Below are 21425 nucleotides of genomic sequence, written 5' to 3'. Positions count from 1 at the left end.
TTCCTGAATCTGTTCTTTTCTGCAAGAGAAAGATTTTATTTATTTTTTCAAAGATGGTGTTAACCAGCTTTGAAAGCTGACGTCATCAGGTCAGCCCGTTACCTGTCGCTGTAAGTGCCGCTTCATCAGTTCCGGTATCTTAATCTGCTGAATAATGCATGAACATTCTGCGCTTATTGGACAGCGATACCACTCCAGCACATTAGGGAGTGACTGCCTTGATGTCTGTTCCATCTGAACAATACTTAGGTGCATTGTTTTTCTTCTTTTTCTGCTGAAGCAGCTGACCTGTACTTCCATTTACACAGTAGATTTGAAGGTCAAGCACTTTTCTGATACATTATTTATTTTTTAATGTGGCTAATCTTTTACCAGGCCTCCTTTGGAAAGTGCCTTTGGGGTTTTTTTTCACCCCGCTGCTTCCTGTCACTTCTTTATTGCCTCTCATTTTGATTTCCTGGGTTTGGTTTGCTTGTGGTAGGAGAAAGAGCACGCTTCCCCCCTCTAGTGGTGGCTAACTGTACTAACAAAGTACAAGCAACATGAGAATACAAAACTAAGAACTGGACTACAGTTAAAATGTAGTCCTGAGGTATAAGTGAATATTGTTGTTGCTAGGAGACCTAGATCCCCCCAAAACCTCGTGGGTTTACACAGAGCTAACGTTTCAAATGTAGGGCTTTTTGAATCAGGTGGACCCACTAAAAACAGGAAGCGCTTCCAAATATGGATGATGATACGTTGTTAGTTAGGTTTTAACTATAAGTCTAGTAATGTTCCTTTTTTTTTTTTAAAACCTTTTTCTTGTTTTCCCGGAGCTTTCATTCGGACTGAAACAGGGACGTTGACGTTTTGCCGTCGGTCCTTCAACCGACGGCAAAACGTCGCGGTTTTTCCGCTGTTGTCTGTAATACAAAAAGAGGCCCTGTCACAATAAGCTCAAAACTAAAGCCGAAATGGTGTATTGCTGACCAAATTTAATGTTTTGAATTACATTTACAGTTTTGTCGAAAGTAGTCATTAACCACAGATGTGAGTTTACAGGCAGACTGGGGAAACAGACTGGGGTTACTTCGTCTCCTAGCTACTTCTCTCAGAGAACATTTCTCCAGACGTCCTCCTCCTCACTTGCTGTTTAAAATCTTTGCCTCATAAATCTATATTAAAGGTGGATACTTAACTATTTGTGAAAATGTTTCTATTGTTTGGATTGATGAAATACAGTGTTTTCAGTTTGTAAGCTACTTAGCACTTCTTCACAGAGGGAGGCGCCAAAACAATGACATGAAAATTATTTATATAGTCAAAAAGCTCTGTATGTGACAGAGGTTTGTGCATGTGTTAATGACGTGGTCTGTAACAGTAACACGCCTATATCTGCATGCACACCTCAGAAAGTACAAAGTTGCGCTGCTGATGCTAATAGTTGTTAGCATAAACACTACAGCTAATTTGTGTTGTATTTAGCCTTTTAAGTAGCTGATGCCTAAGCTTTTGATGGTGCCACCAATGAGAACAACCTCTACATCTTTTAAGCTCTGAAACTCGGCCAGCATTGAGGTTAAAGCTCTATAATAACTCTTTCAAAAATATGTTGAATGGTCATTGAAACGGTAAATAAAAGGCAAACAGCAGCAATCCACATCCTTTTTTTGGTTTATTTAACTGAAATGTGCGCTCATCATTAAGACAGCATCACTACAGAAAACTGAGTTGGACCCTGTAAAACGCTCCATGCTAAGTGCTTCCCTTTTTGCTATTGTCTCTTCTGAAATTGAGGTAATAATAAAAAATGTAGAAGTACATGCTAACAAACACAGTGAGGAATGGCTGCCAACATTAAACCACAGCAGTATCAGGACGCCTTCCTATAACTAAACAGAATGCTTTGCTCTGTTGTTGATAACTATGATGTGCCAGTGTCAAATTAAGTAAAGCTTTACAATACTATTTCCGTGCAAATAAATCAACTACAATCATTACTTTTGTAATTGTAAAAAAGTTTATGTATTTAAATTAAGGTGCAAAAAATAAAAGCCACAAATGACAGAAAAGAAGTAAAAAATGCTGGATTGATTAGTACACTTTCAAAAGTTTCCATAAACAATATTTTTAAAGGCATACAAAGGAGTGCATTTCATGTACAGATGAAATAACCAGCTATCACACTTTTTCAAGTTAACTATAAAACAACGATCAGAATCATCAAAACTGCCTACGTTAAATCTCAACATGGAAAAAATATAGATTTGGACACAAACTGAGTTGAGAGTAAAAAAAAATTTCTAAAAGTGCAACAAAATGAGCAAAAAGAGAATAAGACTAAGAATGCAAAAATTTCACAGAGTAAACACATTTTGAAATGCTAGTTAATGTTAGCAAAGGTTAATGCTATGAGATCGCAAACTGGCTTAAATTCATTTTATATGTTACAGAATAATAAAGACCAATTTTAAAAGTGCTTCAATAGAATTTCCCTTTTGTAGGTTTAATCTACAGCTTTTTTTTTTTTTTTAAATAGGGTCGAAATCAAGTGCAAGTCGGTTCAGGTCTTCTTACTCATAAACATAAAACAATCTGTAAAACTTCCACAAACATTCACCCAAAACAAAGACCTGTCCAAAACTGACTTAAGACAGTAACATGTTCTCTGTCCCTTTAACGTAACAAGCTATCATAAAATGTACAAAAAAAGAGAACAAAATAATAATTCCAAAGTTACTAACATGCTAACTGCTAGCTAATGTTTGCTGAGGTTGATGCTGAGAACAAATTAGCTTAAAATAAAAGCTTCTATGTTATTGAATACTAAAATTGCTCAATTTTGATATTCAATGTCTCACTGATTGAGATTGTTTACAGTGGATATATTGTAAAATGTTATATTTTTTAATAAAAAAAATAAAAAAACACAACCATTTGCCTGATTCAAAATATAGCCTGGTTAGCTAACTAATAGCAACCAGGTGTAACCGACAAGAATGCCTCAGGGCGTGTCACTGCGTCACTGTGTATGGTGTTTCTCTTTGCTCTTTTGTCACCAGTCAGCAAACCGGATTTTATTTTTAAACCAAACAAAAAGTTGCCCTGATTCCACTTGATGAACTCCATTTCCAGTCTTAAGCAATGGATTTTTGTTTCCCGGCGCTACGGGTCTGGCAATCTAATCTAAGGCCTAAAAGACTGAGTGAAAGGCAGCAGATTATTCATACAGTACAAAAACGTGGAGGCAGGTTAATTGGACTGTGCCGAATGAATTTAAATGCAAAATTGAAACGCTGGCATAAAGGACAAAAGCAGCCCAAGGTCAGCCGGTTCGCTCCGTCAACCTCCAGCGTCCCTGCTGAGCGTCTGGAGAAAGGAGTGCAGCTGTCATTGGAGAGGCAATGTGGGTCTTTGAAGATTAAAAAAAAAAAAAAATGTAATAGACTTTTGCTTTTTGACGCAGATGTCACTTACTCCTCTTTTTTTGTGCATGTGCGTGTATCCATTTTGTCATCCTCTTCACCATTCGCAGCAGCAGAGGAAGGAGCACGATGACCCGTCCGGGCCGCGGAACTTGCCGGAACTGGGCGTGTCCGTGCACTGAGCGATGAACGCGTGCAGCTCCGTCTCCGGAGCCTGCTCCCTCGTTTGGGCCTGCGGGGAAGAAAAGGAAGCTGAAGGTGGAAAGAAAACCCCAACATATCCGTTCGCAGCCGTGGGTGTGGCTCAAACCAAAGCCGTAGGTACCATGATGGTGTCGTAGGCTCCGGTGATGAGCGCGATGAAGAGCGACAGCACCATGTAGATGAACAGGGAGATGAAGGTGTAGAGGTAGACCTGGCTGAAGACCCACACCAGCGTGCCGCTCTGCTCCATCTCGGCAAACGTCACAAACATGTCGTCCCCGTTGATGAGGGAGAACAGGCACTCTGACACCATGGACAGGGAGCGAAACTGCACACACACAATCCACCGACACACAACGGAAACTTTCAGCAGGTCTTACAACCTGGAAGCATGAAACGGAAACTCAAAAGCGGAACGGCACGACTACAGGAGGGCGATACGGACTTAGAGTTACGACTACAGGAGGGCGATACGGACTTAGAGTTACGACTACAGGAGGGCGATACGGACTTAGAGTTATATCACGATATTTTGTAGAACTATTGTGATAACGATACAAATTGTGAATTGCGACAACAATGAAATCGAAAATCTTATTATGACCAGAATTGTATTTTTTTACAATAAACAATTAACGATACAATAAATACCGTACACTAGGGATGAAATATTAGGAACAACGATAGTTTCTGCCTGCTGGCCTGCTTCTAAAGAGAAAAAAAAACTAACGCATCAAACCACACGCCGAGCGAATCGCTACGCAATAACGAATTGATACTCACCATTAAAATATTGTTAGAATAAACTAGAGTGCAGAGTGTGAGCTGTGTACCTTGGCGTGGTAGGGGCCCAGGACAATCCATCCACAGAAGCAGTATCCCAAATAAATCACAGCCACACAGCAGCAGAAGCGGATGACGCTGGGAAAAGCAGCTCTAAGAGTCACAATCAGGATCTGTGTGAAGAGAGACGGCTACTTAATAAACATCCGACACGCAGAAAAGACATGATGTGCTGTTCTTGTAGAAGAAAACGTGCGGTTACGTTGTATTTCTGGAAGAAACTGAAGTAGCGGATGACTCCCACCCACACCAGCAGAGTGGACGTTCCCAGCAGGATCCCACACACGTCGTACGACGACAGAGTCTGAAATGCGACACGTCGCAGTGAGTCAGGAAATAAGCACAGATGTCATTCGGAATGGAAGGATTCTACTGTAGCAAGACGTGATTTTTCATTTATTTATTTTTTTTACACATCATACGCAGGGTGGAAAGTGATCCGTTCAGGATTCCTTCACAATATCCAGACTCAAAATTCAGGATTTCTCGGCATTTTGTAGCCATTTTATGAGTAGAGAGAGAAATGTAGAAATATTTTTAAAAGAAGGATTTAAAAAAAAACATTCAGAAAGATCTAACAAAGAAGTATTTACAAAGATTTAGAAAGAAAGATTCAGAAACAGCAAAAACAATAATATTTAGAAAGATTCAGAAAGAAAGATTAAAAAAGATTTAGAAGGGAACATTTAAAAAGAAAGAAAGATAGTAAGTAAGCAACGAAGGCAGGAGAGGAAGAAAGATCACATTTTTCCAAACTCCACACGTTCCCAGACCACGCAGGAACCCGGAGCGTTGCTGACGGCGCGCTGAACCCACCTTGGACTCTATCCCGATCTTGATGAAGCTGCCGACGATGGTGAACAAGTCGCTGATGATGAGCAGGATGTACCAGCCGTTGATGAACTCCATCCTGTCTCCCCAGCTGACCGTGCGCTCCAGTTTGTGAATGAAAAACTGAACGTATTCCTGTTTCGGGAGAGGGAACACGATCAGATACTGATGACACAGTTGAGCAGCAGCTGTCTGCACTTGTCTTCAAGCGACAGCAACAGCAGCAGCTTTCTATTTACATTCCATTTACACGTATTTCAAATGATCTAAAGCTTCATCTATCCGCTGCACATAGTGCCATTTCATAGAACAATCAAGTCTCTATGTTACCTTCAGTTGTTCTGAAAATGCTTCATATATCAGGTATGACTTTAACGAAGTTTAACTTTGTAATTTGATCCCTTGAAATTGGGCCTCTGTCTCTTTAAGAAGCTCCTGCTCTTTCTGAAGCTCCGCCCTCAGGAAGTCATCCCAACGTGGCTTAACAACATCTCTACCGGCGTTTCACTGAGAAGTAGCTCCTATAACGAGCTCAGCATTTCCACCTTGTGTTTGCTAATTGCTGCTGGCTAGTCTGAAGGAGCTGAGTGAGGGGATAAAGGAAAGTAGAGAAGAGTTGTTTCTGTTTCCTACGCGCTGAAGGAGGATTCCTCTGAGGATGGAGCGGCCGCAGAGCAGCAGCGACAGCAGGCAGACGATCGCCACCACCACGTCGAAGAACTCTCTGGCGTAGCTCTCCGCTGACCGGGGCAGGAGAGAAATCAGTCGAATTAAAGCCCTTTTATTGAGACTTTGGAAAAAGTTTCAACCGTGACTCACCGTGTCCGGACACGTTTGTGTCTTTGCACTCCTTTATGGAGGCCTGGTTCTGGAGGAGGATCTTGATTTTGCCGCTGTGAGCTTTGTTGTCGAAGACGATCTGAGAGCACAGTGAGAACCGGGTGAGTCTAACAGGAAACGCTTCGCTCATTAGCGGGTCGCAGCTCTTCCTGGCTGGACCAAATGTTCCCGTCACATTTCTCTTTGTTCAGCCGAGACTTTTGGGAACTTCAGCTTCAGCTTAAACGTGTTTATCAGGGGAACATTGGTAAATACACACTGCAAAAAAACACAAAATGTTGCCATTGCTGTTCTAGTTTCTATAAATATCTTAGCACACCTGAAATAAGACAAAATTAACTTACAAGTAACTTATAATATTTTACTTGCAACATTGGAAAAAATGTGGAACTAGAATTTTTTTTATCAATATTAAGGAATTATTGCCTTAAATAATTAGTCAGTACCTTACTAAAAAGTTACTTGCAAGTTAGTTTTGTTTTATTTCAAGTGTCCATCTGCTTTAAAGTCTGAAATCTGGTATTAAAGTCTTATTCTGGACTTTTTTCTCTCAGATTTTTGAGAAGAAACTGAGCTTAGTGGCACTAATCCTATTCCGTACATGTCAAGCATCAGCGCCGATGTGGTGTAGTTCATCAGCCAGCAGGCTTTTAGCAACATGGCAACTGCTAAGAAGCTTTACAAACTCTAAGCTTTTTCTCTTTCCAGCTGCTTTTCTGAAGATTTTTCTGCAAGATTTCCTTCTGCATAAGACCGAAATAATAATAAAAAAAGAATAAAGCAAGACAAAACAAGAATACGTTTCATAATTAATCATTTCAGGGTTAAAGTAGCTGAGAAGAAACAACTGGAAAACGAAGCTCACCGTGATGGCGAAGGTGTAGCAGTCGGGGATTTCGTTATTGATTATTGTCTGAATGTTGATGGCCTTCAGCTGGAAATCAACCGTGACGTTGATCAGCCTGAAGGGGAAACGAGCAGAGAAGCACGTCTCTTCTGTTTTAATCACATTTATCACCAGACAAAATCAACTTCGGTAAATTAAAAGGGACGTTTTCAAATGGTTATGTTATGTACCGAGAGACAAATGTGATCCGAACCAACCTGAACTCTAACGTCAAAGGTTATCAGAAAAGAAAAAGGAAAGAAAATGGAGTGACTGTGTCAAAAATCTGGATTAATATGTTTTTTTCCAAATAAATAAAAACATTACTTGGAAACAGCCTTTTGTATTTACTCAGATTATCTTTGATGTAAAATGTCTCTCTGATGATCTCAAACATCAAAGTGTGACAACAAAAAGTAAATAAATACATAAGGATGGAAATGCTGATATTTTCTAAGAGGCGCACAATTAGAGCTCTGGGAGGGAAATTATAATGTTAAGTGGGGAGAAAAACAAAACAAAACATCATCTAACTTGTAAAACTGGAGGGTGAAATTCTTGTAGTCGGCGTTTCTCGTCACAGGACTGTCGGCAGTCGGATCGAGGCCGATGCAATCTGGAAAACGACATCAGAAAATAGCCGTGAAAGAACCGAAAAAGCTGAAAGAGGAAGTCCCATTTCAAAGCCATACAGGCATCAGGCTTTTTTCCACATCACATGAAGCCAACATGAAATTTCTGCACTTCCCTAAAGCTTTTGAGCGCACAGTCGCCCACTTGGAGCCAGACTTTTATTTCCATTCGCCTTGCTATTTTAATCACCAAACCTTGGTCTGGCAATGGCTGCAGAATCAGCAGATGTGTGCAAATAGCACCATTCCCAAGAAGACACCTGGTTTGCTGAAAAATACGTGGAAAACAACCGTGTTCATGCGTTTGCGCCAAGAGGACACAAGTCTTGTAAAAGTAGGGCAGAGCTACAGAGCGTCATGTGACACAGAGAAAAGATTTCCACAAACGCCATGGAAATATTGACGTGGTGTTAACTACAGAAATGAAGGATGAGGTTTTGTTGCATCCACACAGCTTGTCCTGCTTTATGTGCTGTAATTTCTGTAAAATGAATGAGAAATGTTGCACTTTGCATGAACTCTAATAGGTTATCAGCCAACCGGCTGGGGATCTAAATTACCCGGCCTTGAACCGGTCTTTGACATCTTTTTGAGCTTGGACCTAGCCTTTTTATCTTTTATTATTTTCAATACTGCTGCCTACAAGAAGAGAAAACTGCTCCCACCTGTAACGACATGGGGGTCGATGTCAAACGTGTCGTTGACGGGGTCGATGGTGCCCGTCTTGAAGTACCTCTGGCAGAGGGAGAGAGCGCTCCCATTCACGCCCACGCCCTTCACGTATGCGTACCGGCCCAGTGCGATCTCAGATAGAGCCATGTACTGTCAGCGGAGAAGAAAAACGGAAAAGCGCAGCAGAATGTAACACCAGGAATCTGACGCCGAACCTGTACTCGGTTTTCAAAAGTATTCACACCCCAACGGCCCTCAGAAGTTTGTCAGGTTGGACATTCTAACCTCTAGATCGAAACATTGTAGATCACAACTGCAAAATGTTACATTTTAGATAAGTGGCAGAAAGGAAACCCTAAAAGCACCAAGCTGAAAACTTCCAAAACCCAAAAGATTTGCAGACTTGTAAAGGAAAAGATTGTCCTAGGAAGACTCAACAAAACAGAATGCCACACTTTTATTCCTAAAACATTTTTAAAACAAAGCATCATTTTCTACGCACAGCTTTGTGTTGGTTCATCTGATAAAATCCTCAGCAAAAATCTTTGACGTTTGAGGTGTCAACACTTTTGACAGGCACTGTAAACTTCCGTCTTGGGAGCGTCTGGGCCACCTGCTCTACGACGAAGCCAATGCGGCTGTACAGCTCCGACTGAGTGTGGATGGCCTGGGGACGGTTGTCCTGGTAACCCTTCAGGAACAGGTGCTTGAACGCCGCCGTGTTTTCCTCCTTGAAAGTCACGACCATCTGGTTGCTCAGACCGAACAGCACCAACTGGGAGGCGGAGGCGAAGGGAAGACACCGTTAGCTACGACGGACTGGAGAGAGATTACGCAGCGACGCCACCAAACGGGCCACCTGAGGACGAGGGGGTGCACCGACTGCATTTTTCTGGCTGATGTTTAAAAACCCTGATGTGCACATTTTGACAAATTTTTTTTTAGTCTGAAAAATCACTAAATATAGCGTCAAATTGGCAAAAGTGGGGTGACTATTGATTTGTGGAGGTAGATGGGATCGGTTTCACATGGTCGATCTCCCAAAATTAGGGAAGTCGGGGCCGATTCATCGGTGCACCCCTTCTGCTCCACCACTGCGTCTACCTGCACGGTCACGATGATGATCTTTAGCAGCTGCAGGCCCAGTTTGAAAGGCTTGCGCCCCTTAGCGTGGTACTTGTCACAAGGGCTCATGAAGAAGTACTTGAGTTTCCTCCTCAGAGCCTCTTCCTCCTCATCTTCATCCCGTGGCTGACCGCAGAACTGGGAGTCCGCCAGACCGGCGCATCTGAGCACATCCTGGGATCCGTAGCCGGACTTGGAGGACAGCAGTCTCTGCTTTTCTAAGGAAAACGAAAGAAGAATTGAAGGCATTACGTTGAGTCAGCAAAACAGACCCTTAGAATGCCGCTGCCACCACCGTGCCTCAAAGTTCCTGCAGTGTGCTTCAGCTTTGAACTCCTCTAAACATCTGGCAAAATAACTCAGTCTTTGTCTTATTAGACCAGAATGTGTTTCTTAGTAAGACATGCTTCCAGAAGAATGGCAGAAAATACTCTGAAAAAGGTGGAGAGTCTGTAGAGACATACCAGGTAGACTGGAGGCTGCGACATGGCCGGTTCTAGACAAGGTCCAACAGGGACCAGGGCCCCTGTAGAACTGGAACCTGTGTCTCTGGAGCTCCAAGATGCTCTTTGGCTCACTTAATATATATATTAAACAATTTTTTATGTATTTTTTTTGCTTTGTTTTTTTCTTTTTAGCCTCCATTAAAAAAACCTTGGCCCACATGTTTTTATATATGTATGAAAATATGCTTCCACTCAGAATATAAAATATTCTGTTGCTTTCTTCAGAATACAAACAATCGCATAAAACTTAGGAAAAAGTGAAAGGGTGTGAACACTGTCAGACGCCACGGATACATGTGTAATATGCACACACACATAAACAGAATATCAGAGTAAAAGAAAACCCCCTGTATAACCACTGAACGTACACCTGATCACGGCGACAGACTATGACGTAGATCCATGCTCCACACTTCTCTAAGGCGTTAAATCTACAGAATGTCCCTTTAAGCTTTTATCCACCTGTACAGGCTGTTCTCAAGTATAAATCAAGATAAAACACAAACAAAGCACTCTGCCAAACAAAAGGTGGAATAAAAACCCGAAGGATTTTTTTTTTTATTTATTTTTTGGCTGCAGCCAATAAGCAGAGAAACGATCATGAATAAAGGCTGAGAGGGAAGCGGGACCGACCTGCGGGGCTGTCCGGGACGCAGGTGTAGCCCGAAGACGCCATGGCGCTGACGGAGGCGAGAGGACAGCTCAGTACCAGCGGAGAGGCGGCGAACAGGACGGACCCATCTCCTCAGATCGGGTTTGATTTCACCGCAAACTGAGGATGCTCGCTGGCGCAGTGCTAAGGTAAACACCGCCGCAGCTTCCTGATAGCCACGTGACCACAGCTACGTCACAGAGGAAAACGAGAGGCGGACGAAGGATCAGACACAGGTATAATAAATATGGAGACCATGGCTCTTTATTGTTTACGTTTTGATAAATGTGTTTATTCAGCCGAACAATATATTATTATTATTATTATTATTATTATTATTATTATTATTATTATTATTATTATTATTATGCAGATATAATGAACAGACACTTTGTTGTTCTATCTGAAACATCAGAGTGTAACAGCATATTAAGTTTTTTTCAGAAATTTTCTGGAAAAAAAATGAAGGATATTTCTGAGCTTCAAAAGTCAAATATTTCAAGAAAAAAAATCTGAAATTTTGAGAGTTATCTCAGAAATTACTAGGAAAAAAAACTTGAAAATGTCCGAGTTTCATAAGTTGAAAAGTTTTGAGTTTTGGAAATTTTCTAAGTTTCAAAAAGTCGAAACTCAGAATTTCGTTGAAAATATTTCTGGACTCAGGTCAATTTACAAAAGTGAACAGGAAGAAACTAAAACAAGCATATTTCCACTTATTTCCCATGTCAAATTATAACATGACCACAAAAGCAGATAGATTCTGATTTTATTTTTTACACCAAAAGACTGCAGCACATAAAAAAGTTAAATTTGTTGCAGTTCCTCTAAAGCCCTTCCTTGGGCATAAGATACGATCATTTTAACCTGTCCAGCAGCGTTGCACTGACTGTGTGCAATTGAGTCTTTTTTTATGCGAGTAGTTCTGGGAACTGACAGTCTGACAGGACAAATGACTTATCTCCATGTTTGACCTTGTCCGTACGTGTCCCTTAACTTACATGTAATACTTTTACTTCTTGCACTTTTTGAGTAAAAAGTATTAATGCAGTTTTAAACAAAAAAATATTAGTTCTTAATTTTTTTTTAAGTATTTACTGATTTGCAAAGAAAAAAAAAATCACTGATGCTGTTCAATCAAGGGACAACTGGTTCCAAACACTGATTGAGATTAAATATGAAGTATTAAGATATCTGCAATGCATGATGTGGGGAGCAGAAAAAACAGAAAAAAAGTATTTACAACACATTATTAAAATTTTGTGTCTGGCTTAAAAAAAAAAAATCAACAAAGTATCCATTGTAATATTTATTTTATGTTTAATAAGACTCAGAATGCAAGCAAACAATCACACATGCCAATAAGTACAACACACTAAAGAAGATCCACAAAACCAACAAAACGCTTCTTTCCATCTCTTCACATCACATCAGTTAATCAGCTTTGGACCTCTGTACACCAGGATCAGGGTATTTCCTGAACCGTTGCAGCTCTGTTTCGTAAGTCTTTATCTGCCGTCCAGAGCCTTGTCCCTGGTTATGACCGACTCGTTAAACTTTATCATCAGCGTGGTGCCCTTGTGCCAGTGAGCGGTGACCTTGGCGGGGAAGCCGCTGTGTGTGAGGATGGCCTCCACCACGCCGGCCGTGAAGGCCGCACAGTTCAAGCTGCTGTTCTCTTTGGGCACAGAGATGTACGCGTTGATGAGCGGGTCTTTCTCTATGATGTAATAGGTCTTGTCGTCGTCGTTGGCCTGCTCCAGCTTGTCGGCCTCCTTACCAAATAAGGACTTCCACACGTTAACCTGAAGGGGACAGAGAAATCCGATTTATTCTTATAGAGACCAACAAACTAGGGCGGGCTGATGTAGCTTATAAAATAAATAAAAAAAAAAAAAAAAAATGGGTCTCACACCAGATGCAGTTTTTAATCGATAATTACAAATGGCAGAAAATATTTTCAAAAAGTAGCTTTTATTTTTGTCGGGGATCTTTAAGTTTAATTTGGTCAATATAGTCATAAAATTATCAAAAGGAGACATTTACAAGTAAAAACATTTTTAAAAATTACGAGAAAAAAGTCATTACGATGAGAAAAAGCTTATTTATCAGGATTTATTCCTTCAAAATGAACTCAGCTGTTTGTATGATTGTTTGGTCCTGTGACTGATAATTTGATGCCAACGTGTTAAAAGATTAAGCATTACCTGTATAACTTATACTAAAGTATAACTTCACAAGATGCTCAGCATTCATTATTTTAATTTTTGGTTAATTTTCTCATAAATACTCTCATATTACTACTTTATATTCCAACAATTACAACTTTAATCTTGAATAAAAAAAAGAAGAAAATCGTAGCCTGACCCTGATATTTTGTGGAAATATAATTGGCATGAATTCAAAGTCCAAATAAACAGAAGTTTTAAAACATGGTTGTCAAACAAGATGGCGGCTCCGGGCGTACTGACATCACTGAGAACTACGGAAATACAAGGAGCGCTTTGATGGAAATTACAAAAAAAAAAAGAAAAAAAAAATGTCCAAAAATGAAATTGTCAAAAACCATTAAAATCTAATTTATCACCTAGGCCTGCGACTAATTCAATCCGAACTGACGTTTAAAAAAGCAGCTGACCTTGATGAAGAGCAGCATGTTGAGCACTTTGGTCTCCCTCTTCCCGTTCTTCTCCCTCAGCACCAGCACGTCCAGCATGCTGGCCCCCACGCGCTGACCCATCTCGGCGAGGCGCGTCTGCAGCTCCGTCACCGAGTACACGCGGCTCTGACAGTACTGGACCATCTCCGAGAACAGCAAGGCGAAGGCGCTCAGGCTCACTTCTGTCTTGGGCCGGCTCAGCGGTCGCTCCAGAATGGTGGACTTCCCCCGAGTGAACCGCGTGTCCATTTCCTGCTGGAGAACAGCGGCATCCAAACATTTAGGCCCCTCATTTAGGCAACAACAGCGACCAACTGAGGTTCATCGCAAGTCAAAACTTATCTGACATGTTTTTGCTAGGCTGCTGAGCATTATAGTCAAACGTTTCTATTTTGGTCTTCCAGTGTCATATACTGAAATTCCCACTAACTCGGCTGTCTTCAGTCAGAGGCTTTTTTCAGATTCACTGTAATACAGACTGCTACAGGAGATCATTTCTGCCCACTACCATGAGAATCTACAGCAACTCTCTGAAGAATCTTGATTAAAACGAGTTAATACAACACTTAGTTTCTCTTTTAGATCAATAACTACTGTTGAATTGAATAAGTTATTGAATCTCTTCACTGAGCAGCGCGAGGTAAGTTGCCTGCTGTTGCACGCAGCAAACAACTTTTAAATTTTAACTTTGTTTTATATCAACAGTAATGACCGAGTAGAATCTAGAGCTAGAAAAAGAAAGTTAATTTTATTTTGTCCTGCTACGTAAACCCCAAGAATTCAAACAAGATGTTAGTTCATTTGTACCCTAGTTGTAGGAATAGATAACAGCATGTTCACAGTGGAAAAAGTAAAAATCACCACAAATATAGCAACTTTAGGGTTTCAGTTGCAAGTTAGACGCAAAATAACCTAAAATGTTCAAATGAGACTCGACTTAAATCTATGGTTTAACCTAAATCTAACCGCTCGTCAGTGCTAGGAATTAGCAGCTTAGCTACTAGCAGTAGCCCAGTAACACCTCTAATTATAAATATATCCGACAGGTAAAACCATACACTCTTCGAAAAACGTATAATACATCATTAGCTTTCAAAACTGTTAAGTGCAAATAATGTTTTAAGGAGATAAACGCACCTCACTGAAGCTAAAACAGCTACGTTGAAGGGTTTCTTCCCGTTTTCTTCTTCTTCCTGTTGTTGTGACGTATTAGAGTTTAACTGTATTCCGCCACCTAGTGTGCGGGAGCCAAACGATTTGATGCGCTTTATTTTTATTGAATACCTTAGCCAAAACCTGCTCTCCAGAAGATGTAGTGCATTACCTCAATGTCTTTTCACACAATGAAAGTAAAACGTTGTCATCCAAGAAACTACTGAAGTAAGAGTATAAATGTAAGATTATGTGCTAATTAACTGACCATAACATCTAATTTAAAATTACGTTAATCAGACATGCAATGATTTAAAGTTATATGCATATTCTGTTGTTTTAAATCCGAGCTAAAATAATAAAAACATACAAATAACATAATAAAATAACAGATTCAGGCATGGGAAAACATTTCTAAAAATATTTTTTCCAACATAAAACTGATGAAACCAGTGCTTAAAATAGGTATTTTATAAATGTTACAACTGGGTTAAGTATTTTCTTCTGCATTTTCATTCGAATGAAAAAGTTTATATATATATTTATAAAGTTTTTTTGTTTTTATATATTACTCAAGTAAAACTGTCTGTTTTGTTTTTTTTATTTAAACAAACCCCCAAAAATCTGAAAGGTGTGGCATGTCCATTCAACCCCATTTTTCCATTTGTGACCTCTCTGCCAGCTTTGCACATTTGATTTATGTCTGAACTTTGACTGGGCCCTTTTATCATCCCAGTTATTTCGCAGCCACCCTATTGTAGCTGTTTTTAGCTAGCATTATGTTTAGGATTGTTGTCCTGCTGGAAGGTGAACTCTTTCCCAAGCATGACGCTGCCACCACCATGATTTACATATAGGCCAAATTTTGTCTCAGTTAATCAGAGCAGCTTCTTTTAAAATGTACAGTTTTCCTTATATGGCTGTAAAAGACGTAACTTCTTATACGTCTTTTCCCCTAGCTTAGCAAGGGGATTTCTTTAATTTGTATATTTTTTAAATCCAGTTTACAATAATTTGTGTTGATTTATCACGTAAAACACCAATAAAACTTCCATGTTTATGTTCTGAACTCATTCTCATAAATGTCACTTTGTTCATGTCGTGATGTTCACGTTGTTACGGAAAACGGACATCTGTCTGTCTGTCTGTCTGTCTGCAGCGGACTTTACATATCAACCAGGCGACGTCGCACTTCCCTTTCTCCTCCTCAAGTCGGTGCGTTAACAATCTACGCGGAACTTCTGGGTTTTCTGCACATTCACCAATATTACAGTGCTGCGGAGGGAACATCTGATTAGTGCGCACATTAAAAATCAGCCAAAACACCGGAACACGTGATTTAAGTTTTTGGAACTTCCTCAGTTTTGCAGGCAACCTTTGCATTTCCCCTCACCCCAACGATTATTATTAACCAGAGGAAACATTATTGCCTCAGAGAGGAGCGGCCCTAATTTATACAGTGGCATGGCCACATTAATGACACAGACAGATTTATTACAGAAATGGCACATTTCTCAATGTCCATGTCCGTTGTGACAGACGCTGGACGTTGCGAGGACACAACTGTGTGTTTTCCTCACCGCTCAGTTGAGAACAATGCCCGTGGCTCATTTCACAGGTGACCGTTTCCCACATTGCTTATTTAGTTGGGCACGGGTTGATTAAAAGCAAACACAATCCATGCAGCATACGCACGCGGCTGTTGCATAACCACATTCCACGTGCGGGATATGTACAAAAGAGAGGGAAACAACAAAGGTGTGCACATTTGGAGCCTGGACCTCACAGTGTGTACAGCTCAAGATGGATAAAGGCTGGTGGAAATTAACCCTAGCTCTTCTGGTTCTGCTGGTCAGCACGTATGCAGAAGGTAAACATGATCTGTTTCTGCTCACTTTTTATTTTAGTTTATTTTTTCATTTTTACACGCACTGTTATGTGATTAAAAAATCATTCTCGGGTTCATTCGTTATTATTTCTTGATCCAAAATGAAGGGAAACACTTTTAAGTGGATGATTGTGTTGAGGTAGTGAAAATTATTTTTTTGCAAAACTCAAGTTCAGTTTTGCTTAAAAATAACATGATTGTGAACATTATAATGCTCTAAAATTGTGTTTGGCGTCTAAGGGACTAGATGTTACTCACCCAGATTTTGATTTGGAAGCTAAAAGTTTACTACTATTTAATCTAATGCTGGGAATAACTAGTATTGTTTCCCAGCTTTTACTTGAACAAAGTCAGAATTATCATTTTTCTATGAGTCTATTGTTAATTGCTTGCACACGTATTAGTATTTTTTTTTTAGCTTTACTTTTATAAGTAATATTATAAAATATTCAACAACATTTTGTTGAAGACTTGGGATTCTCATCTGACCAGATTTACATTTACATTTTTGTTAATGGTCTTATTTCCCTCAGAGGAAGTAAATTTTGCTGACCCTCATAAAAAATTTTTTTTGTCAGATTTCGTTTCATTATGGACAGCCCAAAAGTGGAACTTTAAAGAAACTTACTGTAAATGAGTTCTTTAGTTTCATTGACCAGAAATGGCTTTAGGCAGAAACAGTCAATGATAAGATTTCAGTTTCTTTTTTCAAAGAGTAACATCCACTATTTCAATTTAAAGCTATTGAAAACATTTATTGATTTAAAAAATAACAAATCACCTTTAGTTTTTAGGGCCAGAATAGCCATAGTTGGCTAGAAAATTACACTTTAATCCAAAGAATAATGTATCCTGCCCAAATAAAGTGTCCACTTTGTCCAAAAAAACAAAGTATATTGACTCTTTATTCTTTGGACCTTTGGGCACTTTGTTGAACAGACAAAAATGACACCTTTTGTTTTAGCCCAAATCTAGGATTCGGTGTTCAAACTTAAAACACATGTTTAGAGCATCTAGTTTTGCCGGAAATTATACTTTATCTTAGTTTTTGTCAAGAACATCACATTCAATCTTAAAACTCAGAATAGATATTTAACTTATTTTTAGTTTTATCAGTATCCAGTGTTAAAACTTAAAAGACATGTTAAAAAATGTGTTTTTCAGTCAAAATAATTAATCCCAATAGTAGAATATTTGCCTTCCCCTAGAAAAGACTATATCGGAAAGTTTCACCAATTGTATTGCATATGCTATAGTAATAATATACTTAGAAAACTGTTTCTGGAACAAGAGATAAAAGGGTTCAACAACAAGCTAACATTAGCTAAGTAGCCATTTCACAGACCGGTGTTAAGCTTCTCTGGGACATTGTTGGCTAAATGTATCCGTCTTTAGAGAACTTCAGTTTCAGCTTTACCATTACCTCAATATTGGTCATCAAAATGTGCTTATTTCAATATGTGAAAGAAATGTTTCTGTCTCCAGCCTCCTTTTCATACCACATGGAAGACTTCATCAGGGCTGTAAAGCAGATAGAAGATGAGGACCCTGGCTCAGATCCATCTACTGTGTTGATGAGGTTGCGCCGAGCAGCTGGCCTAAATGATGCCTTCATCCGACACTTCCTTCCAGACGCTCAAGCTGCTTCTGAAATGCCTGCTAACCTCTCAGAATACTTTCGCAAGGCTGTGCATCACAGGGTGTTGGAAGACTTCAAAGAAGAAGGCGTGGTTCTGACCCCAGACGGTACGACGGTAACCGTCGCACCGCTCCTCTTGGGCATTGAAGCGGGCATCCTCAAGCTCAAACGTCAAGCTCACTTCCACCTCACTTTCGCCAAAGATCTTGCCGTTTCTTTCAGACGTCATTCTTCAGGCACACATTACCTCGGGCCTGATGGATGCTGGAACAACGTAGCATCTCCTCAAGTCTTCACGCTCTCCGGCAAACCAAATCTGTTCACCATAGCTCAGATCAACGGAAGAATGGACGGCATGATATTGGGAATGGAGATTTCAGCCAATTCCAGTTCTCTTCTCAAGCTCAGTAGTCTGTTGAAGGAGTACTATAGCCACCGACTGGACAGGAAGGGAATGGACAGTGCCCCACGTCTCATCAGTCAACGTCGCAGGGAGAACTTCAAACTTTTGGTCTTCCCTTCTCCGCTGATGAGAAAGGTGATGACGACCGTGGAACTGGAACAAAGACTAACAGGACAACCAAAGATGAAGGTGGAGACTAAGAGGAAGCTGAGAGCTGTGGTGAAAATGGCAATGAAAGAGTTTGTTCACATGTACATGGGTAAGCATGAGATCAGACCAACAAACTGAAAGATTTAAAAAAAATTCAAGAACCGAAAAGAATGTTGTAAATAAACATTTAATGCCTTCTACGTCTTCATAGATTGCCCGCCCATCATTTCTCGATGTATGTGGGGCGCTGAGCCGTACAGAGGAACACCCACCGGCCTCTCCTTGCCTCTGCCCTTCTTGTTCATCCATCACACCCACACACCAAGCGAGCCTTGCTTGACCTTTGAGAAATGCTCTGCAGACATGCGAGCCATGCAGCGCTTCCACCAAGAAGACAGAGGCTGGGATGACATTGGATATAGGTAAACTCCACAGCAATGTAAGATTACTTCTGCACGCCAAAGGTACGAACTAATCTTACAATAAAATCCTTCTAAAGCTTTGTGGCTGGCTCTGACGGGTACATCTACGAGGGCCGGGGCTGGGACATCCAGGGAGCCCACACCTCCGGACAAAACTCTAAAGGCTACGGCGTGTCCTTTATTGGGGACTACCAAACCAATCTGCCATCTCAGCATGCCATGAGTCTGGTGAGAGATCAGCTGGCATCCTGTGCAGTAAACAGAGGTGGGCTAGTGTCTTCCTACACCGTGCGAGGGCACAGAGATGTGGTGAGCACAACCTGTCCAGGAGATGCCTTCTACAAAGAAATCAGTACCTGGGAACACTTTGGGGTACGTAGGAATCCTCCATTATACTAAGTAGTGTCTCTAGGAATGGTAAGACGGAGAAAATTCTGAGCTCTAAGAAATGAAGCTGAAAACATAATGGTTGCATTTAGTTTTTTTTTTAAACAAAATTAGAAATGAGTCTTGAAAGTGGTTAGTTGTCAGTAACCGAAGCCACATAAGATAGAGCTGATCAATTAGCAGTTATAGTGTCTTTATGTCCACAAATAAAAATCTGAATAATATGGCAAAGGGCTGGATGATAAACGTAACGATATATGAGTTTCATATCAGTCGATATCAATAATTATTAGTTCGTTTTTCTTTAAAATTTATGAAATACTACAAAGTCTGGTGACGTGATCTTTCTTGTTTCATCATCAGTTTTCACATTGTTGATTTTTTTAMATTTTTCCGCAGTTAGGAGGCGTGGTGGAAAAACTTTAAATTGCAAATTACTCAAGTTGTTGCTAAGTAACCAATGAATGAGTTAGCTCATGCCACAGACCTTGCTTAGCTGACCTTGAGAGGTTGAGTGGCTAAACTCTTTCCTCTGCCTACATCTCCCAGAATTCTGTGCAGTTCAGGATTGGAGATCAGTGAAATTATCGAATATTGTAGAAGATGTATTATCTATTGCTGTTGACGACATGTCTATTACGATATTTATCATTATTGATTTATCGTCTGAATATACTGTTCTTCTGTATGTAAAGCCGACTCTATACTCTATTCCTTCACACTTAAAGTTAGTAAATGATATATATTCTTCAGGGGTGGTATTTACTTTATTTGTGTATTGGAATTTTGTTGAAACTATCACTTCAAAGGCTTAAAGCCCTAAAATATTAGTTGCCAAAGTCTTAGATGTCTCTTCACCAGAGTGGGCCGACTCAAAGGTTCAAGGTTGTCCCAAGAGAATCAATTCCCTGGACACAACGTTTCATTTCTGTTTCATGCCGCAGCTCTTAAACACCTCAGTAGACACTGAAGTTTCCAAATCTCACCATGGTGAGAGACATTGTAAAATATTTGTACAAGAGGAGTTGGATTTTTTTTCCAGTTTGCTTAGTTTTGAAGTTGCACCATAATTTGAGACACTTGGGTCTTGCGTATTTGCTTTACATATGCACAATTCGTGTCATAAAGTCTTCGCGAATGCAACGTTCATTAAATTGTTTTTTTACAGTGTTGCTTAAAAGTAAAATATTTGGTCTGTTTACTTTTATTTTCTTACATATTTATTTCTTCTTTACAGAAAGTCAAGACACAAAAACCACGAGCCTGGAAAGCTGAAGAATGAAGACAAAAAAAAAAAWAAATAAAAATACAATAAAGATTTTTTCTGCTCCTATTAATCATGTAATTCTTTGTGTTGGTCTAACATGTAAAATGAAACAAAATATGAAATATTCAATGGGTGCGAGCACTTTGGCAAGGCCTGCTCTATGAAATGGATAAAGAATATTGTTTTACACAACACTTTTTAGTAAAATCCTTGATGATTATGGGGTATTTTAAGGAAATGCTTAAATATTGAAATGCTAATTTTTTTTATCCAGTAAAGTTTTAGACGGAAACCCACACCCTACAGGGCCAGAAGTGGCTAAACAATGTTCTAGAAACTGCTCGGTCAATTACAATCTCCTTAAAGATACAGTAAGTAACTTTTTATTAAAAAAAAAAAGTTTTTTCTTATGTGTTAAAACTGTCAACATGTCGTGACAGGACGTTTTGAGACAGATAATCTATAAATAATCTATTTCCTCCTGAGCTACTATTGTCATCTGAAGAAATGCACTGCTCCCGAACAAAAACAACCAATCAGAGCCAGGAGGCAGGTCTTAGCGCTGTCAATCAATCCCATGTGCCAGTTGCTAAATGTGCTAGTGGCGAAGAAGCAACCAACAAAAAAAACATTAATCTGCCATCATTAGTGGCTATGATAAGTAGCTTTAGGTTTTACAACAGGCTATGCTAGCTACAGTGTAGCAGAGAGAATAGGGGGAGTGAGAGGATGAGCAGCGCCACAGGGAGGATGACTGACAGCTAAGACCCTCCTCCTGGCTCTGACTGGTTGTTTCTAGTTAGCAGTGGGAGAAGGCAAAAGAGCTCAATGTTTTTCAATCTGTCTCATAACATACTGTCACA

The 21425-nt window shown here is 39.9% G+C and overlaps 3 protein-coding genes across 4 annotated transcripts; 1 reads left to right on the top strand and 2 right to left on the bottom strand.

The window, feature by feature from the left end:
- Positions 1-1644: 1644 nt before the first annotated feature.
- Positions 1645-10792, bottom strand: LOC103468353 (mucolipin-1). Its single transcript, XM_008415379.2, has 14 exons — positions 10580-10792; positions 9420-9658; positions 8929-9090; positions 8309-8465; positions 7546-7627; positions 6991-7087; positions 6105-6204; positions 5919-6025; positions 5271-5420; positions 4657-4758; positions 4445-4567; positions 3733-3939; positions 3460-3639; positions 1645-3351 (listed from the first exon to the last, which is right to left on the bottom strand). Exons 1-13 carry the CDS (start codon positions 10620-10622, stop codon positions 3505-3507), a joined length of 1704 nt encoding a protein of 567 aa, XP_008413601.1. The 5' UTR covers positions 10623-10792; the 3' UTR covers positions 1645-3351; positions 3460-3504.
- A 1096-nt stretch (positions 10793-11888) lies between these two features.
- On the bottom strand, positions 11889-14498 carry trappc5 (trafficking protein particle complex subunit 5). 2 transcript variants are annotated; one of them, XM_008415377.1, is made up of 3 exons: positions 14392-14498; positions 13234-13509; positions 11889-12400 (listed from the first exon to the last, which is right to left on the bottom strand). In XM_008415377.1, exons 2-3 carry the CDS (start codon positions 13501-13503, stop codon positions 12104-12106), a joined length of 567 nt encoding a protein of 188 aa, XP_008413599.1. In that variant the 5' UTR covers positions 13504-13509; positions 14392-14498; the 3' UTR covers positions 11889-12103. The 2 variants fall into 2 exon arrangements, with proteins under 2 accessions (XP_008413599.1, XP_008413600.1); XM_008415378.1 differs by having other exon boundaries at positions 13234-13506; positions 14392-14495.
- A 1653-nt stretch (positions 14499-16151) lies between these two features.
- On the top strand, positions 16152-20632 carry pglyrp6 (peptidoglycan recognition protein 6). The gene is made up of 5 exons (XM_008415376.2): positions 16152-16276; positions 17780-18595; positions 18698-18908; positions 18986-19280; positions 20533-20632. Exons 1-5 carry the CDS (start codon positions 16210-16212, stop codon positions 20575-20577), a joined length of 1434 nt encoding a protein of 477 aa, XP_008413598.1. The 5' UTR covers positions 16152-16209; the 3' UTR covers positions 20578-20632.
- Positions 20633-21425: the final 793 nt, after the last annotated feature.

This window comes from Poecilia reticulata, linkage group LG8, assembly GCF_000633615.1.
Source record: "Poecilia reticulata strain Guanapo linkage group LG8, Guppy_female_1.0+MT, whole genome shotgun sequence".
Taxonomy (NCBI): domain Eukaryota; kingdom Metazoa; phylum Chordata; class Actinopteri; order Cyprinodontiformes; family Poeciliidae; genus Poecilia; species Poecilia reticulata.
The sequence above is the reverse complement of the archived record's forward strand: the minus strand, read 5'-3'. Positions and strand labels throughout refer to the sequence as shown.